Source organism: Camponotus floridanus, unplaced genomic scaffold (genome assembly GCF_003227725.1).
Source record: "Camponotus floridanus strain SB8 unplaced genomic scaffold, Cflo_v7.5 scaffold14, whole genome shotgun sequence".
NCBI lineage: Eukaryota > Metazoa > Arthropoda > Insecta > Hymenoptera > Formicidae > Camponotus > Camponotus floridanus.
Genome location: NW_020229259.1, coordinates 1,240,533 through 1,259,730, shown reverse-complemented (window position 1 = coordinate 1,259,730; position 19,198 = coordinate 1,240,533). Strand labels below are relative to the sequence as shown.

Sequence of the window (19,198 nt, the reverse complement as noted above, 5' to 3'; positions counted from 1 at the left end):
AGTTTTATATAAACAATTTACTTCAATATTTTTAATCTTCTTCTTCTCCTGATCCCGATTCCTCTTCAGCACTCTGTAGCCACTCAACAAATTTTTTCATTTGGTCTAAAAAGAGCATTTTTCCTTTAACCGAATGACCCTCTTTATACCATTTTAATATTACATCTTCTGATACAACATTGGCTGAAATTCAAAAATAATCAATTAAATTATATATAAAATACTAAATTAAATGCACATATATATATATATATATATATATATATATATATATATAAATTAAATGCACACACACACACACATATATTTATATATATATAAATGCAGAAAAATATTTAAATGTAATATATGTATAATACACTATTCCCCAGAGAATGTTTATTTTTTGGTTATTTTGTATATAAAATATGTATATTAACATACTTTTATAAAAGAGTAAAACAATCTTCTGGAAGACTTTCATAAAGTTCATATTCTCATAACAGAACTCCTGGACCTTGAGAATAAGTGCGAGTTCAGATCTGGCAGTGGTGGTAAAAGCACCGAATAATGGAGTATAAGTTTTTAGATGTTTCAGTGCTTGTTCAGCAACTAATTCTTCTTTTTTGTTCCATTCAGCTTGGCCCATTACAACAACCCAAATCTGTAGATAGAGATTATTATTTCTAAAAGATTTTTCTTTTTTCTCTCTCAAAAAATTTTAATCAAATTTAAAAAAGAAAGAGACATTACCAATCCAATCACTTCGTGTTCGGGAATGCAACTTCTTTGTGCCATTTCTTTGAGATCTAATGTTATATCTTTCATTGGCCTATTCTCTGCTAAGTCATCCAAAAGAAGTTGTTGCAAATCTCGTTTGGCTTCCTGACTGGCTTGAGCCTTGTGTAATTTCACAATATCTGCCAGTCCTACTGCTTCAAATACAGATCGGAAATGCTCTTCTGTTCGTTTATTTGGTGGTACAAATTCCATCAACCTAAAATATATCAGTAAAAGAATTGTATTAGCAAGTAAAATTATAATTCATGAATAATGAAAGTCTTGGTCATTTATACAATTATATTTCATAATGAATTTTACAATATGTGTGTGTGTGTGTGTGTGTATTTCATAATAAATTTTATAATACATATATTTTAATCTTACTTTCCCTCAATGCCTCCTTTTTTCAGAGCTGTCATTAAACTAGATAAACCCTTCTCCTGTTTCCAAGTAACAAAGACTTCCAATAGAAAATCTAATGCCAGGTTGTCTTTAACAAGATGCTCATTGATCAGAACCGAGAGAACTGTGGGTGGCACAGAACCATTTGAGATCCATAGTGCTGTCATTCTAGCTAGCTTAATCCTTTCTTTAGGTGAAAATCCTTTCATAAAGACCAATACTTTCTTCATCTCCTCTTCAAACATTTTTTCCAAATATTTATAACGTCGCATGAGCTTGATAAAGACCTATTTATTCAAACAAATTCATTATTCGACTTATAATGATTATAAGAATTTTAAAATAGTTTCTAAATGCTTAATTTTTATAGCTCTTACCTGTTCGAAATTTCGCATGGATTCCATGTCCTCTGATTGCTCGAAAACACATGCACTGGTCTTGACCGGTTTGTCACCATCTAGAGCAATAGAACCACCAGGAACTAAAAGGCCTCCAGCTATCATGATATCAAACAGTGCTTCCCCATATCGACGATAGTCTAACTTGGAACCAGCCGCGTCCAGATATTTAGAAATTGCTTCTAAGTCGTTACCAGCTTTTTCCAAGCCAAGTAACACCGCATCCCGAAACCCAGTTGGATCATATTTTTCTCTTTCATCTGCAAATTTGAGAATTTTGTTTCTACTCAATACCTTGCGAATATAAAATCTCGCATAATAAAAGCACAATTTATCCATACCTCTTTTTCTGGTCTTTATGCGTTGACCTGATAATATCGGTTTTTCTATTTTTTGACTCATACAATACCTTTCTGAAAAATATATAAGAAAAAAAAAATCAATATAATTATATAAAATTACACCATCATTTTTTTCTATTTATATTAAACTCCAATTTATATCTTTCCGGGAAAAGTAAATTACGAAAAATTGCGAAACGCTAGAAAATTCGCGAAGAAAAGACGGTGCAAACGAACGCTCAAGAATTCCATCTCGTGCGATTGTCACGACGATTTGCTATATTTGACAATCTTTGAGAGTGGAATTTTGCGAAAAATGTGAAAGAATCAAGGGAAGCGCGCGCGCAAGATGCTCACGTTGCGTTCAGATACTCGAAGCCGTTAAGCGTGATTTTTGACAAATGGCGGCAGGAATCGCGCCGTTCTCATCGGGCGCGCTCCATATGACGTACATGCAAGGCCGGCGGATTACGCACATAATGCCAACGGCTGATTCAGAGGTTAAGATCGCGCGCGATGCGTGACCACGATGATGGCCGAAGCCATTAAGATATCCGCGAAAAAACCCGGCGAAACGCGCGCGAATCTCGCCAATTTCGCCGCGTCGATGATCCCCGACGCCTGGGCCCCGCGTTACTTACTTAGAATCACGTATAAACCGTAGAACAACTTCTACCGCGAACCTGGTGTGACCGACGTGGGACGTTTTAAAGAGAACTCTTGAGGTCAGCGTAACCGAAGAGGATCGGATAGAGGAGAAGCCAACGGTCGGCGAACTGTAGACGGGAAAGCAGCTGGCGAATTTTCGACGGGACCCGATGATCCAAGATAGCCTACGTCGCCAATTGGCCAGTTGAACTTTATTCACATTGCGTACAATTTTCGACGTCTTTCGACGCTGTCCGATATCCAATACGAGAGCTTGTTTTATATAAAACAAGCTTTCCTATTGGATGCTGCCTGTCGAAAATCGAACGCAATGCGAACGCTCCATTAGGATTTTCATTGGTCAACCGTATTGGTTAACCTAGGCATCGGTAATGTCATTGAACTTCGATGAATGAACTCGAATTTTCTCGTCCTCATTGATTAAATTTTAATATTCATCTTTAATTTTAATCCTTGATGCACATAGTCTGATACAGGCTTTACGATAATGACAATAGTAATACTAGTGAAATTCTGAACATTAAAAATATATTTATGCATAAATTTATGTATTAATTTAATATTTTATTTTTTAATATCTTATATTTAATTTAATATGCTATATTTTATTTTTTTAATACATTAATTTCTCCCTTATATCATTTAAACTATTATCTAAAAATGATAAAATTTATATAGATGATAAATACTGATAATATTAAGATTAATATCTTATATATTTTTTATATGTAAAAATCATTGATTCATTATAAAATAAGAATATATAGTTAAAAAGTAATGGACAATAGCACTCCTCCATTTAAATATAAACTTTATTCTTAATTATCTAACAATAATTATCGTAACACTGAGTGTGTTTATACTAAATGATTGTTACTTTTAGATTCTTACCGGATTCTACGCACGTGTGTATTTTTTTCATAATTATTCCAATTGAAATTGTGTAAAAAAAAAAAAATAATAATCGGATTGATTGGATGGTGATATTGAAATATTTGAGAAATATACTCTGTATGTGAGAAAATGATAAATATATACTATGGTACATATTAAAGATTGAAACGATTCAATCGGAATCGGAACCGGAACTGGCATCCGATTCATACTCTCCGACACTGATGGTAAATTTATATTCTTGATCGCAGCCGAGATAAGCGTCACTCATAAAGTACAAAGTGTAGGAATGCTGGCCAGGAGCCGGGGCGACAAAATCCAGTTTGATCTTTGCCTTCTGCTGCAACGTTAGCCGTTTGATAGATAGTAGGGAGTTGCTCTTCGGGTCGCCGATCACCACCCACCAGCCCTCTTCGCGTTTCTGCGGGAAAAATGGCGCCACCACTGGCCCGGTGACCTCGTCCTCTCGTTCCAATTGCACGATCACATTTACCGTGCCGCCACTGCGTAGCTTATCCTTGTCTTGTACCTCGTACGACATCTCGATGTTGGGATAACGATTACAGAACTTGGCGACATCCGCCATTTGCGCGTCCGTCAGCTGCAACAGCCGATTTCGGTCATCATCCTCGAGCTCCATTACGTCGAATACAGTTTCCACGCCCTTGTCGGTGCAGCGTTTTATGGTCTCAGCTGTAAAGTGCGGCAACTGCTTCAGGTAGGAATCTTTGGACCACATTGCCTGCGTCACCATCTGCGCCAATTCCATAGCAGCAACGGCGGGTGCTAACCATCCGGAGGAGCTCAACACGTCGACGCAAGCTTGTATCAGCCTTACGGCTTTGCCCAGCACCAGCTCGGTGTCCTTTTGCAACTCTGGACCCAATTGTATCCTCGACAAATGAGCCTGTAACAATAATTGTGCTTTTACGTGAGGATCAGCCATTCTGGTAGCTTGTGGTGCATGAGGTAAACGCGCGGCTAGACTTCTCAATAAATTTTCTTCCCTCTGTCGCACTGGAACGCTCTCGTACTCGGCGGCTGCCGAAATAATCTCTAGCAAGCCTCTAATCTTCGTCTTGTTGTTGAGAGACAGACTGAACAATTCGATAGTGGCGTAATTGATGTAGTAGTAGGCGGCGATCATTCCTAAATTGAGCGGCAGGGTGTCCATTTCATCCTCCACGGCGACACATTTAGCTTGTTCAAGATCGGTCAATGTACTCTCGACTAGCTCGGATAGATGATCTGAGAGATGCCGATGTGTAACGCCCTGCAGGCCGTAATAATTGGGATTCTGGGTAAGTCGTCGATATAGGAAGGTCCACGTGAGATAATCGACTGCATCCTGTTTGTTTTCGATAGTCTTTGTCACAATCTCCGCGTTGAAGTGATCGTGTAATCGCCGATCCAGATGACTCTCCACCGGTAATGGTTCGTTGAGAAACTTCTTGAAGAAATCTTTCTTCGAGCTCTGACACAGGAGCACGCACTTGGCATCCTCATCCTCCAGCGGACGATTAGCTCGCGCCACCATCTGCAAAACGTCTGTGATCGGATAATCTTCATAGGCATGTGTTTTACCGTTGTAACACTGTGTATCCATGACTACAACCAAGTGAGAATTGATGGATAAACCCCAGCAGAGATCCCTCGTAGCTACTGCCACTTGAATAGCGCCGCTGTCGAACAATCGTTCGACCAAACGACGATCATCGGCCGATAAGCCCTCGTGAAGATAAGCCACACCTTGCGATAGAGTCTCCTTCAATGTTTTATCCACCATCCGATCGAGGAACGGTTTGATGTCGGCTTCTTCCGCATGGAAGAATTTCGACGGTTGACCTTCAGCTGCCGTGAACGTTAGCAAGTCGATAGCCGTTAATCTCGCTTGTCGACGAGTGGGCACGAATATGATTACCGGTTTATGTGCCGCATGCCGGAGGATTGCATTATATACTGGTTTCGCCATAGCGGCCAATCTTGATGCATTGTGAGTGACGTTTATACCTTGGACATGCAACTCCAGCGGCACCGGTCGCACAGAAGGATGAAAATTGAAAGTAGCCGCTGCTGGTGCACCCAGCCACTGCGCGGCGTCTTTAGCGTCACCCAACGAAGCCGACAACGCTATTATTCTGGTGGGTTTGTCGAGCTGCGAAGAGATGTAACGTGCTCGCGAGCACGCGACCTCCAGCACGGGACCTTCTTCGCCACCAATCAACTGTAGCTCATCTACGATGAATAACTGGATGTTCTGCACGTTCTTCCGTTGTTTCCATCTGCGTGACAGCACGTCCCATTTATCCGCCGTGGTGATAATAATCTGTCCCTTGGCCAATAGCTTCAGATCTGTTCCCGTTTCGCCCGTCAGAAGGACGACTTTCCTTCCTAATTGTTGGCCGAATTTCTTCGCCCAGTCGTCGTAGACCAATTCGGCCAATGCTTCTTTACTCACCATATATACGCATCTGCCTTCTGAGTTTTGCGTCAGCAATCTCAATACTGCAAATTCCGCGATGGTTGTCTTTCCAGAACCTGTGGGCGCTCCGACAAATACATTATCATCGGAATTGTAAACCGCGTTGAACACCTGTGTTTGAATCGGATTAAATTGCGGGAATTCGGAGTAGATGTTTTCAAACTTCGTATTTCGCAGTGCCGTGATTGGTAGCGCTTGCAGATCCAATAATTCCGTGGGTGGTAGATTCTTCTCAGGTAGTATCAAATGTCGAAAACTTACAGGCAATTGCGTCTCTGCGCCGATCCACCGGTCAGATACCATACGTAAGAAATATTGCGGCGGTAGAGGCTCGAAAACCGGGACGAAAAACTTGATGATATGCTCGTCAGCCGCGTATTTGGCTTTTAATAAAAAGTACTCGTGATGCAGTATCACCTCTGAATCGACATCTTCGACCAGGATCCAAAACGCTTCCGACATACCGTGAATTTTCTCATCCCATTGGAAGTCTGGTGTAATAGTTAGCACGACTCGCAAGGTGGAACGCGTGATAGGCTGGATATGTGTCGACAAGCCGAGCTTCGGAAATTGGTGAACGTATTTGTGAATGGTCTTGCCTAATTTCGGTACACGAATCAATTCTCCGATCTCGTTGGGACCCAGATCGTACAGTCTCTCCCACGGGAAATTCTTCTTCTCGATCTTCTTCACAATCTCTTCCGGCATCTTGCGGAATTGCCTGAGCGGTGACATCGATTGCCACATCCTACGATCGATCATCTTGCATAAAGAGAGACATTTATCTGCCAACTGCGCCCAACCGCGAAACAGAACTATTTCAAAAATGGCTCGCATCAGACGTGAGGCGGATTGCGTCACAAATACCATATCGGACATGAGAGCGAATCCTTCGAGCTTCAGTTGTGAGATATATGCCTGTAAAAGTACATTTACCTTCGCGCTTGGTTCTTCGATGCTCTCTTTCACAGGTATTGGCACTCTCTCCATTAATTTCTGTAGCTCTAATTTTTCTTCCTCCCTGACATTTATATTCTTGAATTCGCTCGACAGCGAAAATACGCGGAACAACTCTATCTCGCTCAATGTGCGTTTTAGCAACTGATTGTACGTAGACATCGTGTCGTGAGTGCAATAATAATGAGACGCTATTCTGCCCAATTCGGTTGCCTGAAAATTACCGGACTTGCGATCGTATTTGATTAAACCGCTGCGATCTAATCCGACTGCAGCCGAATGAATCAGATCAGCTCTATGCAGCTCTAATAAACTATCCTGCTTCAATTTGTCGTGACTTATCCCATATAGATTTGGGCAACGAAGCATTCTGATGTAAAGATAAGTATAACCGAGCCAGGTAACCGCATCTCTGATATTCTGGATTGTACCTAGCACTACCTCCGCATTTAACATATCAGACATCTTGCTGATTAATTGCGATTCAATGGGTAGTTGTTGATTTAGAAGCGATAGATAATACTGTAACTCGCTGTGATTTGTGATAAGAATACCTTCGCCCTTGGTATCATATTGAGGTCGACCAGCTCTTCCTAACATTTGCAGTACATCAAGAGCGCCCAGCTCTACCCATCTGCCTTTTTCCGGATTATAAACTTGAGTTCCCTTAATGATGACCGTATGAGCCGGCAAATTAACACCCCAAGCTAAAGTCGCAGTAGATACGAGAACTTGAATATGTCTGTCGGCGAAGAGATCCTCCACCAATGTGCGATCCACACGGGTCATACCAGCGTGATGAATCGCGAATCCGTACGGCAACAAATCCTTGAGTTCTTGATTTTTCACTTGCTCCGCTTCCGTTCTCAAAACTTCCATCGACGCGGAACCCTCTCTAAGAAATTGACCTAGAGTGTCTTTTTCCAGGCACATGTCTCTAATAGCGCGTGCCGTTTTTCCGGTTTCCTTGCGCGAGTGCACGAATATCAAAACCTGATTTCTGCCGGCGTGTTCCATTGTTTTTTCATAGACGATCTCATTCATCACTTGAAAGCGTTTTAGCGCTTTCTTTTCGGTGACGCCGATATACTGCTGTTCCAGAGCCACAGGCCGGAAGCTGTTGTCGAAATAGAATAGTCCTGATTCCGGTTTGATTCGCAAGAATGCCGCTACGTCTTGATAATTGGGTAACGTGGCTGATAAACCAACTAATCGCACATCCTCTTGGGTAGTCTCAATATTTCGTATTGTTCTCGCAACTAATGCTTCTAGAACAGGACCTCTCTCATCATGCAACAGGTGAATCTCGTCGATAATAATCAACCGTACTAGCGATGTAAAAGTTTTTTCACCACCTTTTCTCGTTATGATGTCCCACTTTTCCGGGGTACATACTATTACTTGAGTGGCAGCGATTTGCTCTCGCGTTAACTGATGATCGCCTGTCAACTCGGAGACTGTCAGATTATACGTTGACAATCGTTTACGAAAATTGCCAACCATTTCCTGTACTAATGAACGCATCGGAGCGACGTAAATGACTTTGAATTCATCCGCATTAATCGTACCATCGGCATTTATATGCTTTCCGATTTCTCGCATCATGCATAATAGAGCTACGTTAGTTTTACCCGCTCCTGTTGGAGCGCACAATAACAAATTTTCGTCACTTTCCAAAGCCGTTTGATACAAACGACTCTGTATGCGATTCAATGTCTTGAAACCTTCGAAAGCAGGTTGCACATATTTAGGCAATTGTTCGATCGGATGTAACTTCTCATTTTCCGCAAACGGTTTCGGCTTTAAGGCAGGAACGTGAACTTCTTCGTATCTGCAAATATTTTATGAGTAATCGAATATTAATGCAGGTAACAAAGGTGATGAATGTTTTGATAAGAACTTGAAAGTATTTATATAATTACCCTTTTCGCTGTTTTCGAAAACTGCCATCAGGTAGCTGGCAACGTTTATTCGCCATAAAGTGGCTTCCCTGAGCGAATATTAGATCGTCCAAATCTATCAAATTTCTTGTACCTTGAACCTGTCCTCCAGGACCTCCTGTGTCTTCGTTCTCTTCTCGTCTCTTGCGCTGCGATCTCGCTTCCATTGTCTCGTCGGCATCATCTTCACCTTTACCTGTGTCTAATTGTCGTAAGATTTTCGCCAGCACTGGCTCATCATTCATCTTGTTACGAATTTTTTGTCTTTCTGATTCAGACTGCGATGAGGCCAACATTGTACAGTATGCAACTGTTAATTTTACAAATAAAATTATTTTTATTTATTCTTTTTAAAATCATTAAAAAAATTAAGAATTGTACAAATACAAACTTCTTATCATATAGACTTTTATAATGCAATTCTTACCTGTATGCCTATACTTTTTAAGTTGTTTGATAAAGTCGAAGCAATCATAGCCCAACAGTAACACAAGCTGATTTTCGCATTCGCGATCATCTGCAGCATCCTTCAAAACGGCTAATACTTCAGCAGCTCTCGCTTGCGAAACCATAGCATCATCATATATTCTACTTAATCTTCTTTGTAACCAATATGCATCTATATCTAATGGATGTAATGGTTTTTCTTTCTTCATTTCTTCTGTACCACCCAACTGAAAAAGTATAGCTATATTAGAAACAAACATTTAATTTCGAGCTAATTACTATTAGTAATAATCAAACAAATACTTACATTTTCTGCATGAATAGCCCTGTCGTCATTAGCTTCTTCACCTTCGTCTCCTTCGTCGTCATTTTCTCTGACTTCTCCATACACATCCTCATCATCCTCTTCGCTACTCTCTTCAAACTGTACATTAATTCCATATGTTTCATCAATATTTTCATCGTTTGTTGTACTTTTTTCATCATTGCCAAAATCTGTGATTTTTTTTCCAAGGTTGACAAGCAGAGCAAATCTTTCTTCTGCTAATAAACCAAGTAAAAGTTCTGTCTCTTTTTTCTTCTCTTTCTCTTTGAGCCTATCATTCTTTAACACAGCCAGTACTTCATCGGCTGCGCCACAAAGGATATCGCGTGGTTGATCACCTAAAGCTTCTTGTATAAAACTGAGTAATACCTCATAAGTTTGACGTGTCTCTTGTGTTTTTGGACGATATACAATACCAACCATTTCATCCACACCTTCGGACAGTAATGTTGCTCCTTTCATACGTGCAAAGTCATACTGTGCTTCATCACGTTTTTGACGTCTAAAAAAATATAATAAAAAAATTAGTTTTAATATTAGTTTAAATATTAGTTTAAATATTAGTTTTCAACTATAAACTCAACATTATTGAGAATTGTAGTAAAAATTTTTCTAACATTATAAAAGTACATAGAGATTATTCTATTGACAGAATATTCTATTGCAAGAATTGAATATTATTTTGATGATAAACATACTTGACTTTTCTTTCCTCTGCTTTTCCTGGCTTGGTGCGCTGGGCTCTGTCACCCATGCGTGTACCATCCAGTTTTCCCACAAGGGACATAACTTCACCAGTAGCTTCATCTCGACTACGTCTCTCTATTAACCGGACGTCAGCTTGTAAAACAAGATTAGAGTTCTGCAAGCAACAATTATTATATTATGCAATATAAAGTAATATCACATGCCATAAACGCGACATTAAAAACAACACACTGTATAAATTTATAAATTACGTTTACAGGTAAAATAATAGGTATATATTCAGAAAATTTTAGAGGCAATTATTACGTTACTAAAATGACAAGTAAATGACAAATGTAAGAGATACAAACCGCTTTATATTCGTATTGTAATTGACGAGCCGCAGCATCCGCCATGGTTATTTCGTTTATTTCGATAAATTATCATTAATCGATCATTAACTATGTAACCAAGAGAGCTTACTAGCAAGAAACCATAGCAAGAAACGTACAAGATGTTCTACTATTAGATCTGTTCGTGTGGGAGCGTCCCGTTTGACCACGTTGCGATTGACTACAGCCAATTATATCGACCTGTGCCTAGGGTAACCAGCAACGATTAACCAATCAGAGAGTCCTATTTTGAATTGGCCAATTGGCGACGTGGTCAATCGGGTGCCACCCGTTACTTGCACTTTCTAGGTGGCACCCGATTGTCCACGTCGTCAATTGGCCAGTTCAAAATAGGACTCTCTGATTGGTCAATCGTTGCTGGGTACCCTAGACACAGATCGATATAATTGGCTGTAGTCAAACGAGACGCTCCCGACTTTCTACACTCAACGTTTTCTTTCTCTCTTTCTTTAATGCTCAATATATATTTATCTCATTTTAAATTTTTAAGGAGTGCAAGCAGCGCGACAGATATAATTTTAAATATCAGTGTTCTCTTCGACTGGATTTTTTATAGGGAAATTTATCGAAACTTTTAGAATGATTTGGAAAATTTCCATTCAGACTTCCACAAAGATTCTCTGGGAAATTGTTTTATCAGATACGTGAAAATTATTATTACTTTTTCCAATATATTAGACTAAAAATATTATTATTTTTGCAATCTTCTTTGATGCGTAAAGAATAATAATATTTCAAAAGATATTTAACAAATTCTAAAGCATTTACAAATGATGTATAATATATTTTTTGTACACAAACAAATATTGCTTTTATTGAGCAGATAGATATCAAAATAATAATTTTTCTCTTATATTACAAATGCATTAAAAATAACAATTAAAATAAAAATGTACTGTATAAATGGAATTATTAAATTTGAATGCACATTATTGATAATTATATTTAAATGTTTATTTCTTTGACAAGTGATTACAATTCCTAATTACGTTACAAATTACGTTCAAAATCATTTTTATAAAAATCTGCATAATTACAAATACAAATGTTTTATTTATTTCATTTTCTTTGTTGACAAAAAAATTTGTTTAAAATTATCAGATATAACTGTGCTATGCAACTTTCATTTTTACAGAGGTCATCGTTCTCTTTCACTCCCACCAAGTCTATCACAAGAAATAAGAAAGTACAAGCCGTTACTTCAGCCAGTTTGGTCGGTTGTTTCGTCGTTCGACCATGATTTCTTATCGTATGACGCATGTACAATTGTAACAATTCTCAACTTTATCCATATTGACAAAGTTTGTGTGAATTTTAAAAGAAAAGAACCTAAGAAGACATTTCTCCATGTTCGCCAATTGCGATGCAGTGGTTTTTATTACTTTGTTACGGTGAGTGAAAGCGCGCTTTCCGTTTACATTTTATGAAATAATATTCGATCTCAACACTATTTACGATTGAGAAAGTTAGATATCGTTTTTTTTTTAAATAAAGAAATATCACTTAATTATCTTGCATTGCGAAAGATTTTAACGTGACTTTAACGAACGTGAAAAATAACAGTTTTATCATTTGTAAAAGAGAGAGAGCGTATTTTTTCCCGAAAATCTTATAAATTTTGTATCAATTTTTTTCTTGGCCTTAAACATAATCTTTACGCTTTAGATGTAATCTTCAAATTTTTTAGATTATGACATACATTAAACGGAACAATTAAACACTTTTGATTCTTGACACAGATGATTCTTTCGCGAGGCTTTTAATTTAAGTTTAAAAGATCCTAAAGAAAGAAAGAAAATGACGAAATGTTATATTCGAGGAGATTAAATTAAGAAATATATCTTGTTCAGCGACTATCGCGAGTTCTCTTAAACTCGCTGCATATATATCTTCCGGTGGCCTTCACGGAGAAATTCGTTTCGAAAGGGCCACAGAATCCTCGGTACGAATACGATATTCCCTGAAAGCGACCTTGCAATATCCGGATCAGCAATGGCTGTGGTCGGTCACTCAGTTTCCGGTCGATTACACGATCATCAACGACAGATGCGACAAACGATATATTGGCGAGAGGTACAATGTATATATTATAAATTATATTATATTTCATATTTATTTTTTATTTATTTTTGATATTTTATATTTATATTTTTTTTATATTTTACATTTTATATTTCCAAGAATACAAATTTATAATATTTCAAGAATTACAAGTTTAAGTATCTTTATTTAAGATAGATGAATATATTTTATTTTTCTTTACGATTGCTATTTTGTTTTACTTTATATGCAGTATCATCGATTTGACAGAAAAAGTCGGACCTCTCGAATTGCCAACAAATCAAACAGGTTCGATAGAAGTTGCGGATTTGTTTTTAACTGGAGAAATGGGTTTATGGGGAAAGGGTTTAGTGCTGAAAGATAATTATTCGTCGAGAACAATATGTGCTTCGATCACGGTAATTGATCTAAAATATAAATAATCTAAAACTGTAATCTATTTAAAAATGAAAGAACGAAGAGAAAATATTCGCTTCCTAAGCAAAAGATAAGGGATAATTACAAGTAACTATAAATTACAATTATAATCGAATAATCAAATAATTAATCTAAAAATTATCGATCTTTCGAATTATAATAACGAATTACTCTTAATATTGTCAATTTTTAATTATAATTATTTTTTAAATTATAATTAATATTTTTTTAATTATAATTATTTTTATTATAACATATGATGCAACATTGTTTCATATTTTTTTCTGTCTCTCTTCAGGTTCTTGAAAAGAATATCGAAAAATTTGCTCAGGCACGTTTTTACGGTCCAGTAGCTGGAATAGTTTTGTTTCGATGGTTGGGTGGTCAGTTGGGCGTTGATGAGCCTACCGATACAATTATCAATGCAAATTTGCATCATATTCGTGGACAAAAATTACAGTCACTTAATTACACTGAACATAATTGGAAGATATATGTTACGGATATTTTTGAAGCTGGCAAAGGTCAGTATCCACATGTCTGTATAATTTAAAAATATATTAAATATATTAAATATATTAAATATATTAAATATATAAAAATATATAAAAATATATTAAATTACTAATTTCTTTTTCAATTGCTATTTTATTAATAATATTTTATTAATCATATTATTAATAATATTAATAATAATATTGATCATTTAATAATATCTATCATTATATTTAAAATACTCTCTCTTGCACACATTTTTTACAGATAAAGACAACTGTAACATACTTCAAAATGTATTTGATCCTCATACATCTGGTGTTGGAAAATCTATCGGAGACGTCGATGTACGTTTAGGCAAAATAAAAATTGCTATCAATACACAGGAACAGTATAAAGCATTCTATAGAGATCCAGAATTGTCTTTATTACCAGCGGATCTGCTTGGTCCACATCGTCATTTATATCTAGTCATTTTTCATCCCACGCATGAGGATTCGTTCTTAGCCTGTGCCAAAATTAATCATCGTAAACCGATACATACAAAGTAAGAGCACTTCAATCTTATCATATTTGTATAATTAAACAAAAAAACTTTACTTTGATAAATTAAATTATAATGTTAATTTCGCACCAATTGCCTATAATATTAATTTCTTTTTCTCTAAAAAATATCTATTTAATATATAAAACTAAAACAAAATTGTAATAAAATATAGTCTTTAAAAAAAATTTCTTAAAAGTAAAGTTCTGTAAAAAAAATATTTATAGGGCTGTAATCAATTCACATGGAATTAAAGGAGAAGTTACAGCGATTCAAGAAACGCCGTTCGATCCAACATGGATCAATATCTCTTTAACAACTATAAATGATTTAGAAACTAGATTACGATACGCTACTAAATTGGCGTCTTATAGAATCCATGAGTTGCCCCCGGAACCGGCGAAAAGTGTGGGAATTACTATTGACACATGTTTAACTACTAAAAACTTATTCAATCCTTTGAATATCGTTGAAAAGACTACTCCTCCGGCAGGTAATGATAATTACTATAAGAATGAGCTACATATGCATATATTGTAAATATAATATAATTATAATATATTACATATATAGTGCAATTAATTAAAAAAAATTAAACCAATGAGTTTAAGAAAACGTGTAAATATTCTAATTTTCTTGTGATTAAACGAAATAGGTTTCGGAACCCAAGATCAATATGCTATCGGTGATCTTTCTGGAAAACTTCAAGGTCGTAAAGAAGGATATTATCATAATGACATTTTGCCCGGGAGCGCTAAACTTAGTGGAATTTATTGGGACACATATTTACCACTTTCCGGGATCCACAGTATCGTTCATAGATCTTTAGTTCTTTACAAGTAATTGATCATATAAATATATAATGGTTAATATATATATATATATATATATATATATATATATATATATGTAAAATACATATATATTATATAAGAGTTTTTTCATATTAAAAACACGTATATTTTCTTATCAGATATAATGAAACTGATAATAAAGGTGTAATTCCATGGGTGTGTGGCACGTTTGCGCTTTACACGCATCATACCAATTGGCAAATGTCGATGTACACAGCGGAAGTAGTATTCAGGTATCCAATTGTTGGACGGATACTCTTTCGACAACCCAAAGATGATCCCGAAATGGACACTACTATAATAATAGAACATCTTGTTTATGCGGACGGCAATGCAAATAATACTGCGGACCATAGGTAGTGATATTGCATAATAGAACTATAAAAATAACTATCATCAGATAATCAGCTACCATTTCATCAGATGGATGATACATGACAATCCACCCGGAAAAGATTTTTACAATTGGACAGCTCGATGCTTGAGCGCTGGCTCGCCTTACAATCCATACAAGGTATCATAATTAATTAAACTTTTTAAAATAAAATGAAAACGAAATTTATAAAATAAATTGAGAAACAAATTTGCAAAATAAATTGATGAAATACTCTCTTCTCTCTCGCTCTGTGAAAAATTGCTTATGCTTTAAAAACGTCCAAAGCACAGGAAAATTATATAGAATAATTTTCTTAAAAATTACAGCTATAAAAAATATAACATTTTGAAAAATAACAAATTTAACTATTTCTTTTTGCGCTTTTCTTTGGTACTTCTCGAATATAATTTTATATATTTATTAAGGACCATGATATTTCAGGTGGAATGGAAATCAGATAGTTCTTGCTCCATTGCAGAACCCTTATTATGTCGCTTAGGTGATTTAACGAGACACGAAACACTTGAAATTGCTGGAAGAAAAGCCAATGCTTCAGAATTGACTCGAAAACTTTTTACCGACACGATGTTACCTTTATCAGGATCTCACGCATTGTTTGGCAAGAGTTTAGTCATCTATGACGATCATGGTCCAGTCGCAAGAGGAGAGCGTTTGGCTTGTTCCATGTAAATGCGTAATAAATGTGCAATAAACATATAATTAATATAATCTTTTGCAATAGATGTATAATTACATTTTTAGTATTGGTGGAGTTTATCGGCGTAAAGCAGTCGTCAAAGATTGGTTCGGTAATGGTGAACAGATATCTCTGAAGGGAAAATTAGAATTATTGCAGCAGACCGAATATGATGCGACTAACGTAGAAGTATCTCTTGAAGGTCTCAATGGAAAGATGAGCGGATATCACGTACACATGGTACAATATTAATTATATATATATAAATTATATAAATATTAATTATAAAAATTTAACATCATACATTTTAGATGATTTAAATTCAATTATAAAAAAGGAGCATAGAAATTTACTGTACATTTCTCAGCGAAAATTTTATATAATTTTTTTTATATCATAATAATCGATGCAAATTCAATCTTTGTTAATTTAAAGTGTTCTTCATATTGACTATTAACTATTATTATATATAATTACAGACACCTGTAGAAAACGATTTAGAATTTCCATGCGAGGGAACATCGCTCTACGGACATTGGAATCCATTGGGTGTCGATACGAATAAGGTACCAGCAACGGAGGAAGGTACGTTGGATCAATACGAGATGGGTGATTTGAGCGGGAAATATGGCAGCTTGGACAATAAAAAGAGATATGCAATAACATATAATGATACTATGTTACCATTGTTTGGCCCAAGAAGTATACTAGGACGTAGCATAGTGATTCATAAGAAAGAAAAGAATTTAAGGTAAAATCGATGTATGTATTTTTACTTTATCCTTTCTCATATTTCGTGTCTGTATTTAGGTGGGCATGCTCTACCATAGAGAGAGGATATTCTCCGACTGAAGCCAGTGAATTACGTGCTATTGCATCGTTTCATCATCCACAAGGCTTCGTATACGGTTACATAAAAATGGTAAATATCTTTTTTAACTTTTACTAAAAAATATACAAGATTATTTAGGAATATTAGTTGACGTTTGCAGACACAGCTTGTGTATAAAGACGGTAGTCAAAGTGAGACGGTGATCGAAGTGAATTTACGACATCCCGGGAAACACGATCGCAATATTGTAAGAAAATAAATCCGAGATTTTCATGACGTATATATTTAACGAACATATGCTAATCTCATACATTTAATTTTAGACTAAAAATCATAATTGGGCGATATACGTAAATCCTGTAGGTGTAGATGCTACAGTAAAGGTGAAAGATACTCGATGCGTGGCGGGTGGATACATGTGGAATCCCTATTTCACTCAATTAGCCGATCCACTGAATGTAAATATTATTGATATTCATAATATACATAATAAAATTAGACACATTATATATAATAAAATTATATTTTGATAAATTAAAAAATTATTTGTGATATATATATGTAGGAATAAAATATATTGTTCACTAAAATGATTGTTCTATCAAATAATCTCTTCCTAGGATGATCTTTATAGACAGGAATGCGGTCCAGATTTGCCACTTAGATGTTATGTCGGTGATATATCGGCTCGTCTAGGACCCATTAATATTGGAGAAAAACGACAAGTATTTACGGATCAAAATTTTCCCCTGGGTGGCTCGGTATCCGCAATAGGCAGATCTATTGTTATTTATGACAAGGATTTTGCCAGTAATAGATTTGCTTGTGCAAATATCGTACCGGATAATAACATTGTCAAATACGCGAATATTAGGAAACCACCGCGATTTGTAGCGTGAGAGCTCTATCTGTATATTTACAAGATGTTATTAAATATTAAAGTTTATATAATTAAATCTAAAATTTATCATAGATTTAGAAAATAAATATATTCATTAATTTATAATTCCTTTCGTCTTTTATAGAGCACAATTTCTAGAAGATGTAAGAAAAGTGATGGGCATTCCTGAATGGATGTTATCCATCGACAGTAGAAAAACCAAGATATTACATAACGGTGCATGTATTCAATTTCTCTTGCATTTTAAAGGTAAAATTGAGAGATATTTAGTTTGAACATCCTATGGCATTTAATGAATTATATATTTGTGATTTTTATTTTATTTTTTCAGGTCCAATTGTCAATAAATTGGAGCAAGACTTTAGCAGGCTTATATCCATTGGTAAACTCGAAGCTCCTAGTTTAGACATTCCTGGTTACATACCGACAAAAAGAAAAAGCACATTAGGACACCGGCAATGTGGCGTACGCGATCCAAATGAAAAAAGTAAATTCATTTGACTCTTATTATGAAGTAAATGAATAACATATTAGAAAAGTTAAAAAACAATAATTTTCTAACAGAAATAATGTGTATCATTAATATTTATTACAGACAACAACATCTATCGTGGCGCGTCCGTCTCGTTATTGCCAGAAATATTTGTGATGATAATATCTTTAATAATAACAAATATAAGATACTGTAATTTAATATAAATCATAAAAAGTAAGGTATTATATAATATAATTATAGATGTAAAATATCTATGAAAATTATTTATGTAGATATGTAATAGATATATAATAGGGAGAGAGAACTGTTGCGCTGTTACCAGCACACATTACATCTAATCAAGCATGTAATATAATACAGATATCATTATATTTGAGCGTAGTTATTACATCATTTCGCACTACATTGTTCGAATGCAATCATCGTGATATTTATAGCGTATAATAATAAAACTTTTAAAATAATTTTAAAATTCATAGTATTAAAATTGATAGACAGTTTTAAAGATAATAAATAATTAGATATATGACAAAAAAATTATCTTAATCTTCTCTTAAAAAATAGAGACTTATGGGATATTGTATATATGTAAGAATACACACATGTGTGCATTCTTGAATATATCGGACAGTTATTTTTAGTATCCACGTGCTTCGGATATCGTGCTACAAACTAAAACCTTGGTCAGCAATTACATTTTATGTACGAATGAGTATTATTTTCTCAATTATTGTGTGGCACAAATTATTATTAATAAGCTCAGCCAGAATAAGAGAAACTGACTTATATATTTGATATTATATTTACA

At 35.5% G+C, this 19,198-nt stretch overlaps 3 protein-coding genes across 4 annotated transcripts; 1 reads left to right on the top strand and 2 right to left on the bottom strand.

The window, feature by feature from the left end:
- Positions 1 to 28: 28 nt before the first annotated feature.
- On the bottom strand, positions 29 to 2,743 carry LOC105249021 (protein krasavietz). Of its 2 annotated transcripts, none has more exons than XM_011254151.3 (7): positions 2,545 to 2,743; positions 1,904 to 1,975; positions 1,542 to 1,822; positions 1,147 to 1,451; positions 733 to 976; positions 424 to 643; positions 29 to 183 (listed from the first exon to the last, which is right to left on the bottom strand). In XM_011254151.3, exons 2-7 carry the CDS (start codon positions 1,962 to 1,964, stop codon positions 32 to 34), a joined length of 1,263 nt encoding a protein of 420 aa, XP_011252453.1. In that variant the 5' UTR covers positions 1,965 to 1,975; positions 2,545 to 2,743; the 3' UTR covers positions 29 to 31. The 2 variants fall into 2 exon arrangements, with proteins under 2 accessions (XP_011252453.1, XP_011252454.1); XM_011254152.3 differs by lacking the exon at positions 2,545 to 2,743 and adding an exon at positions 2,261 to 2,353.
- Positions 2,744 to 3,371: 628 nt separating this feature from the next.
- LOC105249020 (putative U5 small nuclear ribonucleoprotein 200 kDa helicase) lies at positions 3,372 to 10,743 on the bottom strand. The gene is made up of 6 exons (XM_011254150.2): positions 10,676 to 10,743; positions 10,316 to 10,479; positions 9,600 to 10,119; positions 9,273 to 9,519; positions 8,828 to 9,155; positions 3,372 to 8,736 (listed from the first exon to the last, which is right to left on the bottom strand). The coding sequence occupies exons 1-6, from the start codon at positions 10,718 to 10,720 to the stop codon at positions 3,639 to 3,641; spliced, it is 6,402 nt and encodes a 2,133-aa protein (XP_011252452.2). The 5' UTR covers positions 10,721 to 10,743; the 3' UTR covers positions 3,372 to 3,638.
- A 1,110-nt stretch (positions 10,744 to 11,853) lies between these two features.
- LOC105249019 lies at positions 11,854 to 18,738 on the top strand. Its single transcript, XM_025406325.1, has 19 exons — positions 11,854 to 12,108; positions 12,568 to 12,790; positions 13,011 to 13,176; positions 13,494 to 13,719; positions 13,958 to 14,237; positions 14,462 to 14,727; positions 14,890 to 15,073; positions 15,208 to 15,444; positions 15,512 to 15,602; positions 15,906 to 16,150; positions 16,227 to 16,401; positions 16,641 to 16,912; positions 16,972 to 17,083; positions 17,154 to 17,240; positions 17,317 to 17,451; positions 17,614 to 17,888; positions 18,019 to 18,143; positions 18,226 to 18,381; positions 18,490 to 18,738. Exons 1-19 carry the CDS (start codon positions 12,081 to 12,083, stop codon positions 18,591 to 18,593), a joined length of 3,387 nt encoding a protein of 1,128 aa, XP_025262110.1. The 5' UTR covers positions 11,854 to 12,080; the 3' UTR covers positions 18,594 to 18,738.
- Positions 18,739 to 19,198: the final 460 nt, after the last annotated feature.

Bases quoted from the DNA above. Each gene is read 5' to 3' on its own strand.
- LOC105249021 (XM_011254151.3), bottom strand. From the start codon at position 1,964: ATGAGTCAAAAAATAGAAAAACCGATATTATCAGGTCAACGCATAAAG. The intron at 1,823-1,903 runs GTATGGATAAAT...TCAAATTTGCAG, and splicing joins CATAAAGACCAGAAAAAGAG to ATGAAAGAGAAAAATATGAT. The intron at 977-1,146 runs GTAAGATTAAAA...GATATATTTTAG, and splicing joins AAAGGAGGCATTGAGGGAAA to GTTGATGGAATTTGTACCAC.
- LOC105249020 (XM_011254150.2), bottom strand. From the start codon at position 10,720: ATGGCGGATGCTGCGGCTCGTCAATTACAATACGAATATAAAGCG. The intron at 10,120-10,315 runs GTATGTTTATCA...ATATTTTTTTAG, and splicing joins GCAGAGGAAAGAAAAGTCAA to ACGTCAAAAACGTGATGAAG. The intron at 9,156-9,272 runs GTAAGAATTGCA...TAAAATTAACAG, and splicing joins TAAAAAGTATAGGCATACAG to TTGCATACTGTACAATGTTG.
- LOC105249019 (XM_025406325.1), top strand. From the start codon at position 12,081: ATGCAGTGGTTTTTATTACTTTGTTACG. The intron at 14,728-14,889 runs GTAATGATAATT...TAAACGAAATAG, and splicing joins AAAGACTACTCCTCCGGCAG to GTTTCGGAACCCAAGATCAA. The intron at 15,074-15,207 runs GTAATTGATCAT...TTTTCTTATCAG, and splicing joins AGATCTTTAGTTCTTTACAA to ATATAATGAAACTGATAATA.